General features: G+C 46.9%; 2 protein-coding genes across 3 annotated transcripts; one reads left to right on the top strand and one right to left on the bottom strand.

Moving 5' to 3' along the window:
- Positions 1 to 1,038: 1,038 nt before the first annotated feature.
- Positions 1,039 to 7,408, top strand: anapc2 (anaphase promoting complex subunit 2). Its single transcript, XM_004071114.4, has 14 exons — positions 1,039 to 1,346; positions 1,746 to 1,995; positions 2,058 to 2,379; positions 2,452 to 2,584; positions 2,645 to 2,825; positions 2,901 to 3,020; positions 3,373 to 3,490; positions 3,598 to 3,776; positions 3,848 to 3,989; positions 4,060 to 4,135; positions 4,207 to 4,410; positions 4,628 to 4,760; positions 6,670 to 6,911; positions 6,991 to 7,408. Exons 1-14 carry the CDS (start codon positions 1,248 to 1,250, stop codon positions 7,198 to 7,200), a joined length of 2,409 nt encoding a protein of 802 aa, XP_004071162.1. The 5' UTR covers positions 1,039 to 1,247; the 3' UTR covers positions 7,201 to 7,408.
- Positions 7,409 to 7,490: 82 nt separating this feature from the next.
- On the bottom strand, positions 7,491 to 14,569 carry LOC101155198 (ras-related protein Rab-35). 2 transcript variants are annotated; one of them, XM_004071115.4, is made up of 7 exons: positions 14,409 to 14,569; positions 13,170 to 13,706; positions 11,230 to 11,280; positions 10,413 to 10,536; positions 10,204 to 10,328; positions 9,865 to 9,989; positions 7,491 to 8,128 (listed from the first exon to the last, which is right to left on the bottom strand). In XM_004071115.4, exons 2-7 carry the CDS (start codon positions 13,222 to 13,224, stop codon positions 7,982 to 7,984), a joined length of 627 nt encoding a protein of 208 aa, XP_004071163.1. In that variant the 5' UTR covers positions 13,225 to 13,706; positions 14,409 to 14,569; the 3' UTR covers positions 7,491 to 7,981. The 2 variants fall into 2 exon arrangements, with proteins under 2 accessions (XP_004071163.1, XP_020560687.1); XM_020705028.2 differs by lacking the exons at positions 13,170 to 13,706; positions 14,409 to 14,569 and adding an exon at positions 13,016 to 13,139.
- Positions 14,570 to 15,393: the final 824 nt, after the last annotated feature.

The following is a 15,393-nucleotide window of genomic DNA, read 5'->3' as shown; positions in this document are numbered from 1 at the left end:
GTTTAAGGAAGTAAATGCTGTTTGTCGGCAGATAATTTTTGTTTTTTCTTTAAACGAACAAAACAGTTTTGATGTTGGTGCAACAGCAAGGATATGTTAATTAAAGCAAACACAGTTAATAATAAGACAGATTATGTTTAACCACTAATCCGTCTGTCTATAGGGAAAACTTAGATAAGATGTTTGCAAACTTAATTAGAATTTTTTTTTAAACAGGGTAATTGGTTCCTGCTAAACCAAATTACCGGTAAAAAAATTACAGTTTATTTAGAAATTAATTGTTTATTTTAACATTTAAACTTATATTTTATTCAGTAAAGAAAATGCAGAGACATTTTCAAAAACGTGAAAATAAATAGTTTCCGTGAAAATACATAGTGGATGTAACTTGTCTTGCAGTTCACCAGTTTGTCCACAAGAGGGCGATAAGGATTTTGACTGTGATCACATTTTGTGTGTTTTTCCATTATAAATCATTGTTCTGTTGTATCTGTTTGCCCACTGAGGCAGATATCATGTCATAACCCATCCTCACACGTAAAAACATTTTTGATCGGGTAAAATTTGATTTTTTTAAGTTTTTCAACAAGATAATCATTTTTTCTGAGTTATTAATTTAATTGTATTTATTTCGTAAATACTTTAGTAAATGTTACAATTTTGATAAGATAAGATAAATATGCTTTTTTATTACAACCTGAGACATTTAATTTTGAATAAATTAATTTGATCGATGTTGATTATTTTACATAAAGATTAACTTAATTTGGTAAATAATTTTTCTCCAGCTCTTAGTTGCTGTTACAAACATTACGTGTTGCAGTTTTCCACTCTGTCCACACGAGGGCAGTAGTTGTTCACAAAAATGCAAAATGCAAAACAGACTTCTTTTAAATACTTTTGACTACTTTTTTTTACAACTTTTAAATTTTTTGCACGTACATCATGCAAACAACTAAAACAACGAAGAAAAAACAGAACGATGCGCATTAACAACTGTAGGTGGCAGCACTGCCATCTTTCAGCGCTAAATACAGTAGAAGAAGTCAAAGAAGATCTGAACCCGCCATTCAGTAGGAGGGGTCACGTGGTTTTGTTTTGTTAATAAATAGTATCTTTTTCTTTGTATATTACTGTGTTTTTGGAGAAATAATGTGTATTTGTACCTTCAACTAAACCTCTTAAAACCGGCACGCGCCTGTTTGGACTTCCGCCCGGTTTGTTAATTGAGGAGAAAAACCCATAAAATGGAGGAAATGATGGAAGACTCGGAGTCTGTGGAAATGTCTGGACCCGAACCGGTCCAGGGTGTCGCGGCTGCATGGGATTCGGTCTCTGCGGCTCTGGTGAGTGGACCCGAACCCCGAACCTCAGTGTCGGAGTCCAACCATGAGTGAGACGTCAGTTTATCGAGGTTATTCACGTCTCCAAATCTGGTGGTAGTTCACTTTGATGAATCTCACACATTTAAAACAATCTGTGGATCATTATCAGACTCATTAGACTGCATCTATATGCGTGATATTTTCATTTGTATATCAGTCACAGATGAAGCTTTGAAGGCGTTTTTAAATCTGCTCCTCCTTTCAAACACACCTGAGTTTAGAAAAAACTGGTTCAAAGTTCTTCATTGCTGTGTTTGAACTAAAAGTAAAAGCCAATCCGAGCCCAGGATCTGCTCTGGCATCAGCACGTACAGCAGCTTCTGGACGGATGCTGAGGCTCTGCGTTGGGTTCTCTTGCAGGTGTCTCCTGGCTTCTCGGTGTCGGATCAGAACCTCGTGGACGGCCTGGCTCTGCTCTGCCGTCGGGGTCTGGCTCCTCTTCTCGGGGTGTGGCTGCTGGAGACCTTGCAGATGCGTTTGTCGTCCTCCGTGGTTCCAGAGTTCTGGTGTGGACTGAAGCAGCCGGAGAACGAGCTGGAGGAGAGGGGCCGGGCCTGGGTTCTCCTCACCGCCTTCAGGACTCTGCTGGACCGCCTGGAACCCTTCCTGAGTAAGACCCAGACACCGGGGGGTCCACTGCTGTCGGACATTTCTGACACGTCTGCTCCTTAGGTGGTTTGGAGAAGCTGGGGGCGTGGCAGCAGGAGGGCCGCTGTGGTCTGAGCGGGCCGGGACCCAAAGGGCTCAAGGAGCAGGCCTTCACGACCATCAGAGCGCTCCTGCTCTTCTCGCCATCTCCTGTCCTGCAGGAGCGTGTGCTGGAGTTCTACAGCCGGACCTTCTCTGTTTACATGAAGCAGGAGGGGAACGCCGAGGATGGGGCAGAGGCTCCGGATGGTTCTGAGGGAGGGGCCTGTCCGGGCTGTGGGGTCCCGCTTCACCAGTGCTGGTGTCTGGAGGCCCTGGAGCAGCTGCAGCAGCTCAGCCACATCCTGTGAGAACCAGAGCGAAGCTCCTTGCAGCTCCTGTGGTCTGTCAGAGTCTGACCTGCTGTTTGTGGCTGCAGGTCCAAACTGCAGCTGCTGGACTGGGTCAGCTCAGAGGCCGTCACCTCCATCCTCCACAAGCTCATCGAGCAGCGGATGGAGCAGCACTGCCGCGGCGAGTACGAGCGCTCCTTCCTGCTGAACTTCCAGGAGGTGAGGCATCCGTTGTAGCAGCTCCCTGGTCGGCTCCGTCTGAACCTTTCCGCCTTGCAGTGGTTGGAGCTGGTGCTCGGCTGGCTGGGGAAAGTCTTTGCCTGTGAGGGGTCGGGAGACGGTCCGGCACCAGCATCTTTGGCCAGTCCGGTCATGAAGCAGTGGAGGTGCCACATGCACCAGTTCTTCTGCAGGATCTACGTCAACATGAGGATCGAGGAGCTCTTCAGCATCATCAGAGGTGACTCTCACCAACCCGACGGAGTTTTTTTTTTGTTTGTTTTTGTCTAACATCTTTGCTCCATATCTCGTGCAGATTTCCCAGAATCCAAAGCTGCGATTGAGGATCTCAAGTTTTGCCTGGAGAGAACTAACCAGCGACAGCAGCTCCTCACTTCCCTGAAATCTGCCTTCGAAAGCCGTTTGCTGCACCCGGGTAAGTAACCGAGTGGTTTGGTAACCGAGTGGTTTGGTAACCGAGTGGTTTGGTAACCGAGCAGCAGGTCTGTATGTAGCTAAGCAGGGAGTAGATGTCAGCGGCGGGCCGGTACCACAGAAGCCGGTCGTTATCAGCAGGTCGTCGGTACCCAAGATGCCGGTTTCTACCTGAGCGGCGGCTTAGCAGCAGTGAGGGGAAATAAAACCTGTAGCTCAGTGGGTGTAAAGTTCTGTCACGACTCTCCAGAACCTGTGGAGGACCGACTGTCCTGTTGGATCCTCCAAAGGTTTCCTGATTCTGTTGAATGCTTTTCTCTTAAAAATAATCCTCATCCTCAACTTGTGTGCAGGAGTTCACACCTCTGACATCCTCACCGTTTACATCTCAGCCATCAAAGCCCTCAGAGAGCTGGACCCGTCCATGGTCATCCTGCAGGTTGCCTGTCAGCCAATCAGAAAGTACCTCAGGTGAGTTTGCGTGTCTGCGGTCTGACAGGCGGTTTCAGGAAACCCGCTTCAGTTAGAAATGTGTTCATTGAACCGTCTAAACCGCAGCGCTGCCTCTTGCTGTTCAGGACTCGGGAGGACACGGTGCGGCAGATCGTGGCGGGTCTGACCGGAGATGCGGAGGGCTGCACCGACCTGGCCTCCGAGCTGTCCCGCGGAGACCCGGTGACGCTGGAGATGCAGGACAGCGACGACGAAGGCACCGACCCGGAGGACTGGACCCCGGACCCGACGGACGCCGTGCCCGGTCGGTGATGGCGTGGTGCGACGGTAGTCGCTCCGCTGCGGCCCTTCGGCTCACCTCTGACCCTTCTGCAGATAAGCTGGGCTCCAAGCGGCGCTCCTCAGACATCATCAGCCTGCTGGTCAGCATCTACGGCAGCAAGGACATCTTCATCGACGAGTACAGAGGCGTCCTGGCCGACCGCCTGCTGCAGCAGCTCAACTACAACACCGCCAGGTCTGATCACCTCCGTCATCCGTTCATTTTCTTCTTCACATTCGTCATTTTGGACTCTGCTCTGTTCCAGGGAGATCCGGAACGTGGAGCTGCTGAAGCTTCGCTTCGGAGAGTCTCACATGCACTACTGCGAGGTCATGCTGAAGGTAACCCCCACACTCGGCAGCTGGACTCTCCTCCGCCAGGAGCTGCAGTTTGATGCGGCGCTCCTCTGCAGGACATGGCGGACTCCCGCAGGATCAACGGCAACATCCGGGAGGAGGAGTCGCGGCTGAGCGAAGACGAGCAGCCGCCGCTGCCTCTGTCCGCCATCATCCTGTCCTCTGAGTTCTGGCCGACGCTGAAGGAGGAGAAGCTGGAGCTGCCCCCCGTCGTGTGCCGGGCCATGGAGGCCTACACCCACAGATACGAGAAACTGAAGGTGGAGTCCAGCTGTTTGTTTTTTCTGGAGGATTCTACAGACAGACAGCTGTGGATCCTCTTTATGAACTAATATTTAATCTGATTGTTCTCAAAGTTCATTTTCTGCTCGTCTTGAAGCCACAGCTTTGATGCGACCGCAGCGTTTAAAGTTCAAACCCAGTTTGTCTGTCCTGAACGGGGTTCTGTTTGGATCCTCATTTCCTCCTGCTCTTCAGGCCATGAGGACCCTGAGCTGGAAGCCTCACCTGGGATCCGTCATTCTGGACGTGGAGCTGGAGGACCGAATCCTGACCAACCTCACCGTGTCGCCCATCCAGGCCGCCATCATCCTTCACTTCCAGGACAAAAGTGGGTTCCTTTGGTTCAGTGTACAGCCTCCACAGTCCACACCACTTCAGGTTTTCTGCTCAGTTTAAGCTTTATGCTGAGATGAGCACACCCCACCCCCCTCCTGCATCCTCACATAAAGAGTCATCTTCAGATGAAGCAGCTTTTCTTCAGATGTTTTACTCTTAAATTTTTGCTCTAGAATTCTCTGAACTTGCAGAAAATGTTTGGTTTCTGCCCTCGTTTCCTTTGGATTACGCAGCTTCAAATTTATGTTTTGCTTCAGTTGCTCCAGAAACTGATCATTTATTTGGTCTGTAATGACACATTTTTTTTTATTCGGTTTAGATCAGGGGTGTCAAACATACGGCCAGGTGGTTTGGTCCGGCCCACAAATGAGTAAAAATCATAAGGATGTTTAAAAAAGAAAGCAAGTTTCTACTCCATTCCTCTGGCAAGTTATGATTTTTTTAAAGAAATAACCGAAATGCGCAATTCCGCCACTAGGGGGAGCAAAGGAAAAGCTTAACGGGTGAAACAACATAACTCTGCATGTGCCAAAAACGAAACCTAACAGCTGTTCTCCAAGAATATAACATTCAGCTCCACTATGAGACTCTCCACAAAGAAAAGTTTCACCATTTGCAGTTAAGAAAAAAAAATATTTAGCAACTATTAGCTGGACCGATAAATAACCATCTGGATTTACTACAGGCGTGACGTCAGTGATGGAGCAGGGAAAGCTAGCTACCTTATTGCAAACAAGTTGGAGCAAACATCCAAACCTTTTTCTGATGATGAACTTATTGAGAAATGCTGAAGGCATAGTAGAAGTCTTGCGGCCCAAAAAGCAGTCGACCTTAAACATGAGTCTGTCAAGAATTACGATCAGATCCAACATCTCTGAGAAAACATGGGCAGCCATATGAAGGAATCCAGTCATTTATTGTATTTTCAGTCACTATTGATGAAAGCACCAACATCACAGATATGTACAGCTGTGATATTTATTAGAGGTGATGAAGTGACGTCACAGTGGAGTTTCTGGAGTTGATGGACACAACAGCTGATGACATAGTCAGCTCTCTAGTTACTGTGCTGGACGATGTTGAAGTGAACTGGTCACATGAAGTAATTTTGGTCACTAATGGCGCCCCATTAAAGGTCAGGAAGAAGGCAGGTGTTGCCACAAAATTCAGGCAGAAACCAGGAATAGATTCTTATAATAATGAATAATAATGGACATTTCATTGTGTTTTGCACACTTGAATGACAGTAAATGTGTTTCTGCACAGCATTTGAATCCTGATATCTATGGACGGGTGAAGTTTCAGGAGAGAAAGGAGGTTAACTCCAAACTCTTATGTTTGCAAGTTTAATTCAGTGTAATTTTGTCATCGTTTGGACATTTACATTTTAGAAACATGTTTCATTTTTGTCTGTAGCCCCTCTTGAATTTATCAGGATTGCTTCAGTGTCAGATTTAAAATATTCAGTCTGTATAAAATTAAATAAACCAATATTTTAAAGTGAAATTAATTTTATTTAAGATCCATTGGCCTCTGTGAATGAATGTGTAATAAGAAATAAGGCTACCATGTTGGTTGAGGCCTGTTTTCCAATTGGGTAAAAAAATAGAATAAAGCTGTTGTTTTGCCTTTACGCTTCTGGTCCGGCCCACTTGAGATCAGACGGGTTGAATGTGGCCCCCGAACCAAAGTGAGTTTGACACCCCTGGTTTAGATAATTAAATGTTGCAGTTCCTTAATTGTCCTGCAGCTTCAATGTTCAGGATCTTCAGGTGACAGAAGATTTTAGCTTCAGTTTCGGCCACGGTTCCGATTCTCGGGCCTTTAAATGATCAGATGCTGCCAGAACGTCTCCAGGTTCCTCCGTTCTCCGTCACTGCAGACGCCACTTTGGGTTTCAGGCTCCTGGACGCTGGAGGAGCTGAGCGGAAAGCTGGGGGCCCCCAAGGAGCTGGTCCACAGGAAGCTGGCCCTGTGGCAGCAGCAGGGCGTCCTGAGGGAGGAGGCGGGGGGGCGCTACTATGTGGTGGAGATGGGCTCCTCCATGGAGAAGCTGGAGAGGGGGGGGATGCTCATCGACAGTGACGAGGAGAGGGACTCCAACACCACCACCCAGTCCGAGCAGAGGGAGGAGAAGCTGCAGGTGAGCGTTCGTCTTTTCCGTGTTTTCTAGATGTTGTCAAATATTTCAAATGACCCCCCCACCCCCGTCGTCTCTGCAGCTCTTCTGGGCTTACATCCAGGCCATGCTCACCAACCTGGACAGCATGACGCTGGACCGCATCCACTCCATGCTGCGGATCTTCGTGGCCACGGGGCCCGTCGTCACGGAGATGGACATCAGTGAGCTGGAGGCCTTCCTGCAGAAGAAGGTCAGGGAGCAGCAGCTTCTGATGTCTGCGGGGGTGTACAGACTCCCCAAGCCCACCTGAAGCAGGACCGTGCTGCGTTCAAGAGCAGCGGGAAAATGCCAACGTGCTGCAGGCTGAAACCTCCTTTGGGTCATCATAAAAGCTCTTTAAATTATTACTTTGAACTTTTCATTCTGGGTTAAATGTGATGGACTTTCTGTGAAAAATGTGGTTCTGAATATTTTCGCATTTATTTAGTTCACATTGAAGAAATAAACTCCCCCTCCACAAAAGTAATCCCATTATATTACAGTGCATTTTGGGTAATGGCACTTTATAATAAACCTGTTAAAGAACATTTTCTTAGAAGATCGTCTTCAAATTCACAAAAACAGTTTATTGCTTTTTTTCTATTGCAAATCAAAGCCAGACGTTTAGAAGCTGAAGACTGAAGTTCTGGACTCAAGCGGTTCCCTTTCAGCGTTTACACTCACTCTGGATTAGCAGATCGGGTTCTAGGGGAGAGTTAGCGGGACGGGCTGGTGTTTGTTCGACAGCAGGACAATTACAGATTGCAGTGAACGCGCCACAGATTATCAGGAGGAATGTTCCAGATCGTTTGTGACGCTCCGTCAGCTGCTTCCTGTTGTGATTCATTCACATGAGGACCTGCCGTCTTCACTGCTGGGCTGTTGCGTCGCATTCATGACATTTTTCTGAAACGAAACATGAACGGGAGCAGAACGCTGCCGGCTGCTGAAGCTCACAGTTCCTGTTGGGTGATTCACCAGCAGGCCGATCGGTGACTCCTTTTCACCTCCTCCTCCTGCTGCTGCTGCTGCTGAAACGGTCCTTTAGCTCCTCAGCAGCATTTCTTCGCTCTCTTCCGGCGGTCGTGGTCTCTCTTGGCGTTGAAGTTGACCGTGTCGTCCCGCTCCCGTTCGCGCTCGGCTCGGCTCTGGCTCTGCTTCTTGGCGTTCAGCACCATGTGGGTGAAAGCCATGAACATCTGTGTGAAGACGTTTGGACAGAAGTGAACCTCAGGCTGGACTTGAACCATCAACCTGTGTGTCAACAGAACACTTTAAACCTGAATGCTGACGTTTGTGCTTTCAGATGGACGGCAAACGAGCCAAAAATACTCTGATCATCGGTTTAGCTGCCAAAACATCCTCAATCTGACTTATTTGGAGATTTAAGAGTCTAAAGTTGAACAAAACTGCAGTGAATTCTGTGGATCTTGTGTAACAAACACTGATCTCCAAAAGATCAGGTTTCTTTTTTTAATGAGGAGTTCTGATCGTTGCCGTTCTCAACGATTTTGGTGCTGCAGAAAGAGGCCAGGAGGCGGGAAACTGTCACAAAAAAGGGAACCTGGGGCTCAGAAATGGAGGAGAGGCCGATGGTGCAACACCCTGACTCAGCTGAACAGGAAGTTCATGAGCGTTTGTAATCGTAGCAGCCTTTTGGTCCAACTCAAGTCAAAGCTGCAGGTATTCTTGTTTTTAAGGTCAGTAATGTACCGGACCTACTCCCTCTGGGTCAGCGGCAGCACCTCCTCCGTGGATCATCGTCTCCGTTCTATTTCAGGCTCAGTCTTCATGTTTCATGTTTTCAGGGACCGGTCTCTACGGTGCAACGTTGGTGTTCAGTGTTTATTTAAAGCTTTGGGTTTCTGGAAATGCTTCAAAATGGATTGTGGTTTAAAAAAAATGTCTGTAGATGTTTTACAGATGAAGTTTCAATGAAACCAAGTCTTATCTGATTTGGAAAAATTCAGGGTTCTTTTCTCCTAGAATTCCATCTTAACACCTCAATCCAGGCTCAGATTGGCATTCAAGCCAAAAAGATCAATCCCATTTTGGTTTTCTTTTTACATTTCTCTTTAACACAGAAGTTTTTCTGAGCTTAAGTTTCCTTATTTATCTTAGGGAAATGTTGGAAAATTCTTAAAGTTGCTTTTACAAGTTTCCATAAATTAGAAACCTGATGTTTTTGAATCTTCATTCGATGTTATTGACTCACATCTGGTTTAAACTTCCTTTATTCTGGAGGTTTCCTGTTAAATGTGAAGTAGATGTTCCCTTCACCGGCAAAGTGGCAACAGACCAGACGCCAACTTCAGCCGCGTCCAACCTTTAAGGTGTAACCATTGACTGTACATGAGAACTGGACTGAGTGACTGGCGTTCCAAACAGGAAGTGGCTCCAAGAAGCCACAATCCTTTAGACTTCTATAGAGAAATAAACAGCAGTTACTTCTCAAAATGAGGATTATCCGTATCCTCAAAATGATACAACCGTCCTAAAACTGGTATAACTAACTTTATTAGTAGCGTACGATTAACATTAAGAGCCTTATTATGCAGATTGGGTTTGGTCTGCGGGAAAATATAAATCCATGAGTGGAGTAAAGACTCCTGGCTTTCGTCTATTAAATGTAGCGCTTTTATTTTGAAGTTGAAGGCTCTTCTGTTTCCTCTCTGGCTCTTTTCTGTCAAAAGAAACTTTCCAAAGACGTTTGAGGCTCTTAATTTGGAGGTCGGTTGTATTTACCGAGGGTGGTTTTTCAAAATAAAACTTCTTTCAGGAATCAGAAAATAACCAAAACAGTATGTTGGTTTTTTTTTCCTGCGGCCCGGTACCGAGTGACCCGCAGACCGGTAGCGGTACCGAGTAACGCGGGGGGGGTGACCTACTTCACAGCTTTGATCTCATGGGCTGGAGCCTGAAGGCGGGAACTCACCTCCTCTACGTTTATGTTGGCTTTGGCGCTCGTCTCAAAGACCCGAACTCCCACCGACTCCCCGAAGCGCACGGCGTCCTGCGTTTCCACTTTCTTCTTGGTCGGGTCTTCGTTTTTGTTCCCCACTGAAAGGAAGAGAAGGAACCGATGAATCCATCAATGAGAGTTTTCCTTCTGCATAGAGTCTGGATACGTTTGTTCTGGGCCGCACTCAGCCCCTGTGAGGTGCCGGAAGTGCAGCCGCCTCACAGGAGCTGAGTGCGTGAAGATGGGTACAGAAACAACCATCCTGGCCTTCCAGAAACCTTCAAAAGAAGGAGCAAAAGTCAGAGGCGTTACCCAGAATTTTGCAGACGTTGTCGCAGTTCTGGGAGATCTCACTCAACCACCTTTTCACGTTCACAAAGGACTCGGGTTTGGTCACGTCGTAAACGATGATGACGCCGTGCGTGTTCCTGTAGTACCTGCAGAGAGGACGCACGGGCGGAGTTGAAGCCGGTGGCTCAGCGTGGGAGAAGGGCGGGGGGCGCGACCCCGGAGGCTCTTACGTGGAAGTGATGGTCCGGAATCTCTCCTGGCCCGCCGTGTCCCAGATCTGCAGCTTCACCCGCTCCCCGTTGATGTCCACCGTTCGGATCTTGAAGTCGACGCCGATGGTGGTGATGTAGTTGCCTAAAAAAAGACAACAGTTAGCGGAAGAACCGAGGACGACTCAGGATTAAAAGTTAGTTTGGAAACGATGAAGCTGAGAGGTCAAACGTCTAAAGCTCACAGGACTACACGAGCTGTAAGAACCCCTCCCTGATAAAAAATGTGTGTTTTTAAACATGAAACTGACATTTTTCTGATCATTGAAGAAAACTAACCAGAAGGGAAAAAAAACACTTTTTGAAAAAGATATTTGTGACAAGCTCCCTGTTTCAAGCTCTCAGCAATAGGGAAGGTAAGGGGGGCGGGGTTGCTCTGCAGAAACTGTGCTAGAAATCAACACTGGTTTTTGGATTTTGTCTAATTAAATAACCACTGGGAACACTTTGAAATTAAGATGGCAGGACAAAGTTTGATGCTTTTGGGTTCAAACGCCTGTCAACCATAAAAACACGCCTCCAAATCTGCGAGTTTGTGCAGATTTGGAGGCGTGGTTGCAGACGCAGAGGACGGCAGATCTGCGCAGCCGCCCGGACGGTTCCAGCCTCCGCAAAGGACAAAAAATATCACCACGGCAGAGGAATTTTCCTGATTCTAATCTGGTGTGCATCGGTTGGTTCTACACGTTTTTGAAACCGTTTGATGCAGCAGCAGCTGCTGCTGCAGACGCGTCTGGACAGATCAGTTAACTGTAACGACTGTAACCGCTCAACTCACCGGAGAAGGATTGGTCCGCGAAGCGGAGCAGAAGGCTGCTTTTGCCGACATCTGAGGGAGGAGCACAGATCAGATAAGCAGTGCATGAAACCAGTTCGGGCTCAGTGACAAACCTCTGCCAGTAAAAACCCCAGAACCAGATAAGAAAAAGTGAAACAGAAATGAAGAACACGACATGAACGAACCTGCAAGGAACGGAAAGACAAAAATGTGACAAAATGAGCTTCAGTTTGATGAGCTGCAACACGTTTCCAGAAGGAAACGCCGACACAGATGAGATGAAACCGGTCACTCCAGAAACACGTTGCAACATGGAGAACATCAGACGCTTCCAACCGTCTTGACGCTCACACAAGCATCAGCAACAGGAAGCGGGACGGGTTGATCCAAACTCCTCCTGACTGGCAGCAGGATGAGGAACGTCTGAAGAACTTTCAGCTGAAACCACTTCAACGGTTCTCTTTAAGGCTTTACACACAAGCTCAAAACCCTCTTTTCCGCAGCTCTGAAGTTTCATTTCAACAAGACACTTTCACACGTGAAGCACCTTACCGACTGAGTCTATTATTTAAGGATCTGAGAATATGCAAAACCGTCTAGCTGGGAAGTGGATCTGACCGCTCCCAGCATCCTCCACATCTCCAACCACGCTAACATCAGTCCTGGTCGGAGCTCCAGCAGTAAAACCTCCACCCACATTCAAATTCTGCACCGGCTGTGATAAAAACCCCACATGAGGGGAAACCGTGAACCACCCGAAGACCATCAAACCACAGGACTTTTCTCCAGCAGGAGAAGGTCTGCGTTGGTTGTTATCGGCCGATTTGGTGGAAACTCGGCATCAGAGCTTCTAAAGCTCAGAAAAAAGGAGTCTACACCACCGACCGGAGCTGAAAACATCCGGATCTTCATCCACAAAGAACCTGAGGATCCTGGAGCGGTCTACAGGCAGATCCATCAACAGGAGCCTTCCTTCAACGTTTAATGTCATGAAAATGAGGCTGGACTGAATCCAGGTTCTCTTAAGCCAAAAGGAGCTTTCTGACTCATTACAAAAAGAAAACGTTCCAGAAGAGTTGGCTTCTTCAGGACGTCACCCGTCCACCATCAAACGTCACCGTTAACCTTCTCTGAATGAATTAAAGAGACGATCAAACACAACCGACCCCACCTTCCCATCCTACAGGCGCTGCTTCAGCTCACAGGAAACAATGCTCCGCCACAGCGGCATGGAACAGCCCCCTCCCTCCCTGTGGGACAACATCGCTGCAGCTATGAGCGCGCTCAGATGAGGCACTGTTCACGCCACCAACACGCCTACAGCGGCTCCACAAACAAACGCCGCTGTCCGCCATGTTCCTCTGCACACATCCTCCACACAGCTGGAGAAGTTTATCGCTCTGATGTTGGAAAAATAAAACTTCTGTTTTCAGAAACACTTCATTTTTAAAAAGTGTGTAGTTGTTCCCAACAGATTGTGAAGCTAATGTTTCCAGTCATAGTCAGTAATTGACTTTTCCGGTTAAATGTTCTTTTTGAAAGGGAGACATGTTCCTAAAAGATTCCTGGCAACGGCGAGCTTATGGTTTACAGTTATGTCCAATATTCAATGAAAAGGTCTGAAATATTCATATGAAGGTTTTTCAGTGATACTTGTTCCTATGAGATCCTCTGCTGAATGTAAACAGATAAAGTACAACGTGATTGTCCAGTAAAAGAAAACTGTCTCCACAATCTCCACAAAGAAATGTTCCAACCAGGAAGGAACCTAAAAGCTGACCAGAACCTTGAACTGCTGACGTCCTTCCTTCCATCAGGTTATCAATCTGGGTTAACTGTAGTTGACATTAGCGTCACTTTTCTATACATCATTTGAGCAGCGTGGAGAAACAGCAGAGCAGAACTCTAGAGGCGAGCGTTGAACGACTGGAGCTACTAACTGGAATCTCCAATGATGAGCAGCTTGAACAGATGGTTGTAGTCTTTCCCGGCCATCTGAACGGCCTCCGATTGGAGCTCCCAGTGAAACCAGTTTCAGAAGACGCTGGGGTCTTTCGTCTCCAAAGGGTTGGTGCAGTTTTTGTTCGTTTGGCTCCAGAACACCGCCCGCCCGCTCAGGAGCTGCTCCACAGATTACGGCGCATTTCCGGCGCTGCGCATCATCCTTTGGCTCGGAGGTAAAACCAGCAGAGTTCTGCGTCTGTGAGTCATGCCTTTTGGGCCGGGACCGTTCCAGTGGCAGGGTGGCGGGGCTCCTTCAGGGGGATTTCCAGCTGTGCTCAGAGCAGCGTCCACGCCCGGCCGTGGTGGCGGTTCCACACCTTCACGTGGCGAAAGCTTTTCACCCGTTGCTCATGAACACGACTCCATCCTTTTGTGAGAAGAAACCCATTTCCTCTTTTGGAGGCAGCTCCTGAAGGTTTCTCCAGACTCCGTTGATTTCAGTTCCTTCCTGCGGAGCTCTCACTTCTCCGGGTCTGGGAACAAACAGAACCAGAACATGTGTCAGGCCAACACTGATGCTTCACGACCCTCCCTCCTCCGCGGTGGCGTGCCGTTTTCCATGAAAACAGGAAGCTAACGTTAGCTTAAAAACTCTCCGAGGAGAACCCGACCGACACCGGAGTCCAACCGACAACAAGCACAGCGGACGGCCATAGTTAATGCGGCTAACATGAAAACCGCCGAACTAAACTTCATTTTACTTCTGGACGCAAAAACTCCAGTTTTGACTCTTTTCGCCTCAGAAGCCGGCGGTTACACTTATGGTTTAAAAATCACAGAAAATCGGAAGGAAAGGATGAAATTTTAATGACGAAACCTCCGCTTCGGTTTTTAAAAAGTGTTTGGTGAAACTTTCTAAAGCAGACACTTTTGTATTTTAACAAGATCACAGCTAGCATTGACTTTTTTTAAGTGTTAGTGATTGTATTCCCGTTTTTTGGCTGAGCGGCGGGAAAAAACCCGTGATATTAATCGATAACACAACTCAAACGTTATTGTTGTCATAGAGAAAGTGACACTATTTAACCGTCTGTTAGGAAGAAAAACGTCCGGTTCTGGCCTGAAATGAACGCCTTTCCTCTGGTTTCTCAAGTGTCCGGGCCTGAATGTGGCCTGAAAACTTTCCAGCCTGCGGAGAAACTTTTTGAATTTCCACATAAAAACTCGCGACCTACCTCGGTTTCCCGCTGGCGTGAACGCTTAGGCGGCGGCGGACGCTCTCCAGGTCCGGCTGGGACGGGTGACTCGTCTCCGTGGAGCTCCGGGGCTGCGTTGCGGGCTGAAAGGCTCCCCTCCGCCGCGGCCACACCTGACTGTTGATGAGCCACTCTCATCATCTGATGCTGCTTTCACGTGACGTGGGAAAATCCCACACTATCCACAAGGAGGCAGCTTTGGCAAACCCGCTCAACACACACGGGCTACTTAAATATTTACAATTGACCGGTTAAACTTGTAGTATAAAAAAAGTTTGAATAAATTTAATTATAGTACAAGGTAAATATATCCATAAATACATTTGGATTCTCAGAACCCACGTTTCCCAAGTCACCGGTACTGTCACTAAATGTCACGTGGGTAAATTAGTCAAAGTTAACTTTATTTATTAGAACAAATCCTTGACATACATAAACATTGCTGTTTTTCATGGGTCTACACTGCAGTTAAAAATAAACGATAAACAAACAATGTATATTCAATTAAACACATTTAAATGACCAATAAAGAGTTTGCTCCAATGTTTTGTTGCATGTAAGTGTTTCTCATGAATCAATGCTGCTCAGCTTTAAACATTATCAACTACAGATAACCAGTTACAAGCTGTAAATAGTATTTGTCAACAGAAAATGTGCAATAATTACTAAATCAAAAACACAATTCAGTGCTGACATTGCGTTTCTGTATTTTATACAAACAGGAATTATGTTTTTTTCCCTTCTCCCATTGATTCATTCTCTCTAAAATCTGCAGAAACTCACTTGAAAACACATTTCCTTTGCCTCATCCTTTTTCTTAATCTGCCATTTCTTTTGCTGCTGTTCCTGCACAGTTTCAACAAATGACTCAGATTTCTGTCAAAACAAGTCATGGAGACACAAAAACAAGTGGAGCCTCATGGTTCAACTGTGTAGAAGGTCTGAAACCTTTCAAAGCGTTTTA

Source organism: Oryzias latipes, chromosome 8 (genome assembly GCF_002234675.1).
Source record: "Oryzias latipes chromosome 8, ASM223467v1".
NCBI lineage: Eukaryota > Metazoa > Chordata > Actinopteri > Beloniformes > Adrianichthyidae > Oryzias > Oryzias latipes.
Note: the sequence above shows the minus strand (reverse complement) of the source record. Positions and strands in the feature narration are given on the sequence as shown.

Coding starts and splice junctions, on each gene's coding strand:
- anapc2 (XM_004071114.4), top strand. CDS start 1,248: ATGGAGGAAATGATGGAAGACTCGGAGTCTGTGGAAATGTCTGGACCC. Junction 4,761..6,669: donor CCTTCACTTCCAGGACAAAA/GTGGGTTCCTTT, acceptor TTTGGGTTTCAG/GCTCCTGGACGCTGGAGGAG. Junction 6,912..6,990: donor AGAGGGAGGAGAAGCTGCAG/GTGAGCGTTCGT, acceptor TCGTCTCTGCAG/CTCTTCTGGGCTTACATCCA.
- LOC101155198 (XM_004071115.4), bottom strand. CDS start 13,224: ATGGCCGGGAAAGACTACAACCATCTGTTCAAGCTGCTCATCATTGGA. Junction 10,537..11,229: donor CGCGGACCAATCCTTCTCCG/GTGAGTTGAGCG, acceptor GTCTTTTTTTAG/GCAACTACATCACCACCATC. Junction 10,329..10,412: donor TTCCGGACCATCACTTCCAC/GTAAGAGCCTCC, acceptor TCCTCTCTGCAG/GTACTACAGGAACACGCACG.